Here is a 6,265-nt window from a genome sequence, read left to right as displayed (position 1 = left end):
GCCGGTCTTGAGAGAGTAATACAACCTCCATCAAGCACATGCCCGTCTTGAAGAGAGCAATAGTACAACCTCATAGAGCTATGCCGTCTTTGAGAGAGCAATACAAACTCATCAGGCAACTAATGCGTCTTGAGAGAAGCAATACAACCTCAGCAGGCACTATGTCCCGCTTGGAGAGAGCAATACAACCTCACTCAGGGCACTATGACCGCCTTGAGAGAGCCAATACAACCTCATCAAGGCACCTATGCTGTCTTGAGAGAAGCAAAGACAACCTCATCAAGGCACTCTGCCTGGTTCTTGAGAGAGCAAAACAACTCATCAGCAACATGCTGTCTTGAGAAGAAGCAATGACAATCCTCATCAGGCACTATGCTGTCCTTGAGCAGCAATACAACCTCATCAGGTATATTGCCGTCTTGAGAAGAGCAAATACACTCATCAGGCTTACCATGCCGTCTTGAGAAGCACAACAACCCTCACTCTGCACTATGGGCCGCTTGAGCTAGAGTCAATACAACTAATCAGGCACATGCGCTTTGAGAGTAGCAAAACAACCTCATCAGGTCATACTATCCATCTGAGTAGAGCAAACAACCTCAATTCAGGCCCGTATGCCTAGTCTTGAGAGAGCAAATACAGACCTCATCAGCACATGTGCCGTCTGAGAGACAAAACAACCTCATCAGGCACTATGCCCGTCTTGAGAGAGCAAAACAACCTCAGCACGCCCACCTATGCTGTCTTTGAGAGGCAAAAACAACCTCACAGGCACATGCTGTCCTTGAGGAGAAGTAATTACAACCTCATCAGGGCACTATGCTTGGTCTTTGGAGAGAGAAATACAACCTCATCAGTGCCCTCCCTGTACTGATAGAGCAAGTACAACTCTCTATTCCAGGGCACTATGCTGTCTTCGAGAAGAGCAATAACAACCTCATCTAGGCACTATGCGTCTTGAGAGAGTAATAACTAACCTCATCAAGCACTATGCCGGTCTTTGAGATGAGGACAATACAACTCTCATCAGAGCCAATATGCCGTTGAAGAGAGCTAAATACCAACCTCATCAGGTTCACTATGCGCTGACGCGGCAATACACCCTCATCAGGCACTAACTGCCGTTCTGAGAGAGCAATACAACCTCATCAGGTCACTAAATGCCGTCTGGATGAGAGCTAGATAGCAACCATCATCAGGCACTAACTGCTGTCTTGAGAAGAGCAAACACAAACCTCAATCAAGGTGCACTATCTGTTTGAGAGAGCAAAACAACCTCATCAGGTGCCACATCGTCTTGAGAGACAAAACCAAACCTCATCAGCACTATGCTGTCTTGAAGAGCAATACAACAATCATCAAAAGCACTAAACTGCCGTGCTTGAGGAGATAATACAACCATGCATCAGCCACTATGCCGTCTTGAGAGAGTAAAGTACAACCTCATCAGGCACTATGCTGTCTTGGAAAGTAATCCATGGACGTTTTCACACCCATGAGGCAACAAGCATCGCGATACTTCCGGAAACAACCGTCGTGATAGCAGCTCGACAGACGAGACCGGGATTATGGCAAAGTTAAATGGGTGTTTTTTGGGTTCAGAAGGTGAAAAAAAGTGTACCTACCTTGATCTAATTTTATCTAATTCTAAAAGGCAAAAAACAGATTTGAGACAATGTTTTAATAGCTGAACCTGCTCATTACTAACATACCTTTGAAGTGTACTAACTGAAATGTTTTTATTTTGTCAAAAACACACTTAATCTGAAGTGACTGCCTTTTCATTTAACGGCCTGCACATGTGCAAGCATTCGACGCGGACACGACGTTAAGTACCGCGTGACTTGTTTCTGTGCATAGTAAGCTAGCTAATGTCACCAAATGGACATTCCCACACTAGTGTGATTTGGATTTCTATTAGGAGAGCAGTTTCGCATATATTCTACAGTGTTATTGTTTTATGGTAAATACAGTATCAATCAGCCTAGTGTTAGAGCAGTGGGGGAGCATTGTAAGTTCAAAATGAACTAACAAATATCTGAATTAGACCACGTACAATACATGCCACTAACCCAATACCTACTCCTCCTTTTCTGACAACGGAGCGCAGTCCATGTATTTATATTTGGTTAGGGGCCCAGATAGCATAGTGAACAGGTCATAGAACCATAAGCAAAATGAAATTACTGGAAATTAAACGTTCTCTCCAGTCCTCATGGTAGAATAAACATGAAATTAAGCTTAAAAAACTGCAATTTGTTCTCTATGCCCATGTGAAATGTGTAGAATTGCAGAGAAGTTTGCTGCTTTGTTTGGTGTTGCTTTTGCTCTGACCTTGAGGGGGCCGTACGCAAAACTGTGATACGCTCACGAGTACTTGACACCGGATATTTTGACTAGCGAGGGTGATGGCCTTGAGGAGGTGAAGACTTGAGTAAGTGAGGGGTGAGAATCGAGGATGAGGGTTCCTAATATGCGGCGCTTCTCTCCGACTTGAAGGCGGTGCACTCTGAAGTGATCAAAGTTGACCTTGTTTCAAGCCGCAGGTACTCCCGGTGACAGCGTGATGTTTGCGGGGACGGTGACCTGTGTTTCAAGCCGGCAGGTATCTCCGTGACTTAGCTTGCGTTGGCAGAAACGTGACCCTGTGTTTCAAGCAGCATCTTGCCGGTGACTAGCGTGCTGTTTGCCAGGACGGTGACCTGTGTTTCAAGCCGCATGTCCTCTCCGGTGACTAGCGTAGCCCTGTTTTGCTGGACGGGTGACCTGTGTTTCAAGCCGCCAGGTCTCGTCCGTGCCTAGCGTGCTGTTTAGCGGGACGGTGACCTTGTGTTTCAAGCCGCAGGTCTCCTCCGGTGACTAGCGTCTGTTGCGTGACGGATGGACCTGTGTTTTCAAGCCGAGGTCTCTCCGGGACTAGCGTCTGTTTGCGGGACGGTGACCTGAAAGGTTATCTTTGGTACAGACCATACTATGATGTTAAACTGTATCTTTTTGCAGTGGTGCAATTGTTTTGCCTGTGGCGCAGCGCACATGCTAAATGAATGCAGCAGAAACACTGCATCAGGCTAATACTACTGTCTTTAGAGAGTAATACCATCAAAACAGTCAGACAGAGTATGAAACATCAAGACCTATTATACAGACGAGTGTACAAGCAGGAGTTGTGTGTGTGTTGTGTTGTGTGGTATCAAGCCTACTTTGTCGGGGTGCACGAGCACCAAAAAGATCTCCACCGATGTCTGTTCCAGATGGTTGAAGTACTGATTGTATGAGCGAACACCAACAAAACGGTATAGACCAGTATAAGATAGACCACAAGCCATAGCACAAGACTAGCAGTTCACTTCTACAAGCACAAACATACGAGGCAAATGTCATTTTTCACTCACCGGATTCAGAAGTATATAGGGGGAACAAGAACCCAGAACTGTAGAGAGAGAACAGAGCAATACTCACCACAGGCCAAAGAACAGAAATGGATTTTTATTCATTTTGAGGTTGTTTAGTAATCCATATGATTTAATTTCCACTGTTCAATTGTGCACTGTTTTTTGGAGACTCATTCAAGGATTTCCATCTAGGATCAACTCAGTTGTAGTCACACCCTTGAAGAACACCAAAATGGTGTGGTGTGTGTCTCACCCAGGATGGCAAATATGGACCATAAAGAAGAGGCAAGCAGCAGCAGGATGTCTAATAAAAAGGGGGAACGGGACTCGGAAAATTGACGCAGGTTTCTGATTGGACAAGAGGAATGACAACACAATTACAACATTATTCACGCTTTGCAGAACAACATTTCTCTCAGTGATTCAGTAAAAAGAAAATGTGTTGTATACCTACGCGACTGCTCGCACCACAGTGATCCTGCAATCCACAGAATATGGCATAGTGCCTGATGAGGTTGTATTGCTCTCTCAAGACAGCATAGTGCCTGATGAGGTTGTATTGCTCTCTCAAGACAATATAGAGCCTTATGAGACTTCTGGTGTGTCCTGTTTCCTCTAGCTTCCCAGATGTGATGATGCCAGCGTACTCTCGCAACCGCTGGTCCTGTGTCTTCTTCATCGTCTACCTCTCCATAGAACTTTACTTCATCATGAACTTGGTATACACACACAGACACACTATGTTGTTTCCCCCCTGTGCACCCTATGGCCATGGTATAACACTGTGTGTGTTGCAGCTCCTGGCGGTGGTGTTCGATACGTTTAACGGTGTTGAGAAGATGAAGTTTAAATCTCTGCTGCTTCACAAACGCTCCGCTATCGACCATGCCTTCCAACTTCTGGTCAGCAGACAGGTACACACACACACACACACACACGTTTAGCCCCCACCTAAAGTGTCTGTAAGCTGTTGTAACTTATGTATAACTGTTGTATTTCGTGTGCGTGTTGTCTCCCCAGAGGCCAATGGGTGTGTCTCTGAAGCAGTTCGATGGTCTGATGCGTTTCTATAGACCTCGTATGTCATCCAGAGACCGCTTCCTCACATACAAGGCCCTCAACACTGCAGGAGCACCCATGCTCAGGTAACACACATACACTCATGCAGACATCACAAGCAAACACGCACATACTGTAAGTGTTGCTGTTTTAAAGAAGTCTTTGTGATGTTCTGTTGCAGCCTGGATGACTTTTATAAGTTCTATGAAGTCATCGGTCTCAAATGGAAGGTAAGCCTAACACACTGTCGTGACGTGGTTACTATTAATCTGATGACTGTTATTTATCTTATCAACTAACTGTTTAATTGTTACTCAATTAAATGTAATAATGTAACAATTAACTCATTAGAAATTTGGGGCACCATGGGAAGAGTTACCATCTCCCGAATTAAACTCGAAAGATATATAGATATCTCTTACATCAATAACAGTCACTTATTAATCATTACCTCATATCAGTCTCATTCTGAACGTCGTAGACCTCTTGAATCCGCAAGAACTCCAGCATTTTCTGATTAAATCAATTGGTGRAGAACTGAATAATCATTTATTTACTAAATAAATAATAACACAGAATACACATACACACTTATATGAGATAAAAGTCCCTAGTGGACTGACAAGATATGATGGCTTGTTACACATATGGAGAGGGAGGGGTAGGTAAAGAGGGAGAGACAGAGAGACAACACMTGGATACATTTGGAACCTATGCTCAAAGGAATAGCAATACTTTGCACATGAACCACCGCTCATTCGGATAAGAAATGCAATGTATATATTTACGCGTAGATGTCTGTCTCTGTCGTCTCTCTGTTGAAACCAATCGATCCGTCTATGGGGTGTGGCTTGATGTAAGGCTCTGGTTGTCCACCAGAMGTCACAATGTCCTTCTCAGTTGTAGAGCTTCTCTGGTAGTGAAGTGTTTGTTAGAATAGATACAGTGGGGCAAAAAAGTATTTAGTCAGCCACCAATTGTGCATGTTCTCCCACTTAAAAAGATGAGAGAGGCCTGTAATTTTCATCATAGGTACACTTCAACTATGACAGACAAAATGAGAGAAAGAATCCAGAAAATCACATTGTAGGATTTTTTATGCAGTATAAAAGACACCCTGTCCACAACCTCAAACAAGTCAACACTGCCAAAAATCCCACTATGGCCAAACCAAAGAGCTTGTCAAAGGACCACCAGAAACAAAATTGTAGACCTGCACCAGCATGGGAGACTGAATCTGCAATAGGTAAAGCAGCTTGTTTGAAAAGAACATCACTGTGGGAGCAATTAATTAGGATGAAAGACATTACAAGCACCATTGATAATCTCCCTCGATCTGGGGCTCACGCAAGATCTCACCCCCGTGGGGTCAAAATGATCAACAAGAAGGGTGAGCAAAAATCCAGAACCACACGGGGGGACGTAGTGAATGAACCTGCAGAGAGATGGGACCAAAGTAACAAGCCTAACCATCAGCAGGGCATTGAAAGATGAACGTGGCGGGGTCTTTCAGCATGACAATGATCCAACAGCACTGCCCGGGCACGAAGGAGTGGCTTCATAAGAAGCTTTCAAGGTCTGGAGTGGCCTAGCCAGTCTCCAGATCTCAACCCCATAGAAAATCTTTGGAGGGAGTTGAAAGTCCGTGTTGCCCAGCAAAGCCCAAACATCAACTGCTCTTAGAGGACATCTGCATGGAGGAATGGGCCAAAATACCAGCAACAGTGTGTGAAAAACCTTGTGAAGACTTACAGAAAAATGTTTGACCTCTGTCATTGCCAACAAAGGTAAGAAACGAAGTAATTGCAGAAACT

General features: G+C 44.4%; 1 protein-coding gene across 1 annotated transcript in view; it reads left to right on the top strand.

Annotated features, from left to right (window-relative positions):
- LOC111958163 (two pore channel protein 1) overlaps positions 1 to 6,265 on the top strand; it is a 35,518-nt gene that overhangs the window by 17,417 nt on the left and 11,836 nt on the right. Inside the window, exons 10-13 of the mRNA XM_070436899.1 lie at positions 4,012 to 4,111; positions 4,190 to 4,306; positions 4,413 to 4,537; positions 4,633 to 4,681. Of these exons, the coding sequence (XP_070293000.1) occupies positions 4,012 to 4,111; positions 4,190 to 4,306; positions 4,413 to 4,537; positions 4,633 to 4,681 (391 nt within the window). The remainder of the gene's footprint in view (positions 1 to 4,011; positions 4,112 to 4,189; positions 4,307 to 4,412; positions 4,538 to 4,632; positions 4,682 to 6,265) is intronic.

The sequence above is a fragment of the Salvelinus sp. IW2-2015 genome, linkage group LG33 (assembly GCF_002910315.2).
Source record: "Salvelinus sp. IW2-2015 linkage group LG33, ASM291031v2, whole genome shotgun sequence".
Classification (NCBI taxonomy): domain Eukaryota; kingdom Metazoa; phylum Chordata; class Actinopteri; order Salmoniformes; family Salmonidae; genus Salvelinus; species Salvelinus sp. IW2-2015.
This window is presented reverse-complemented; position numbering and strand designations above follow the sequence as displayed.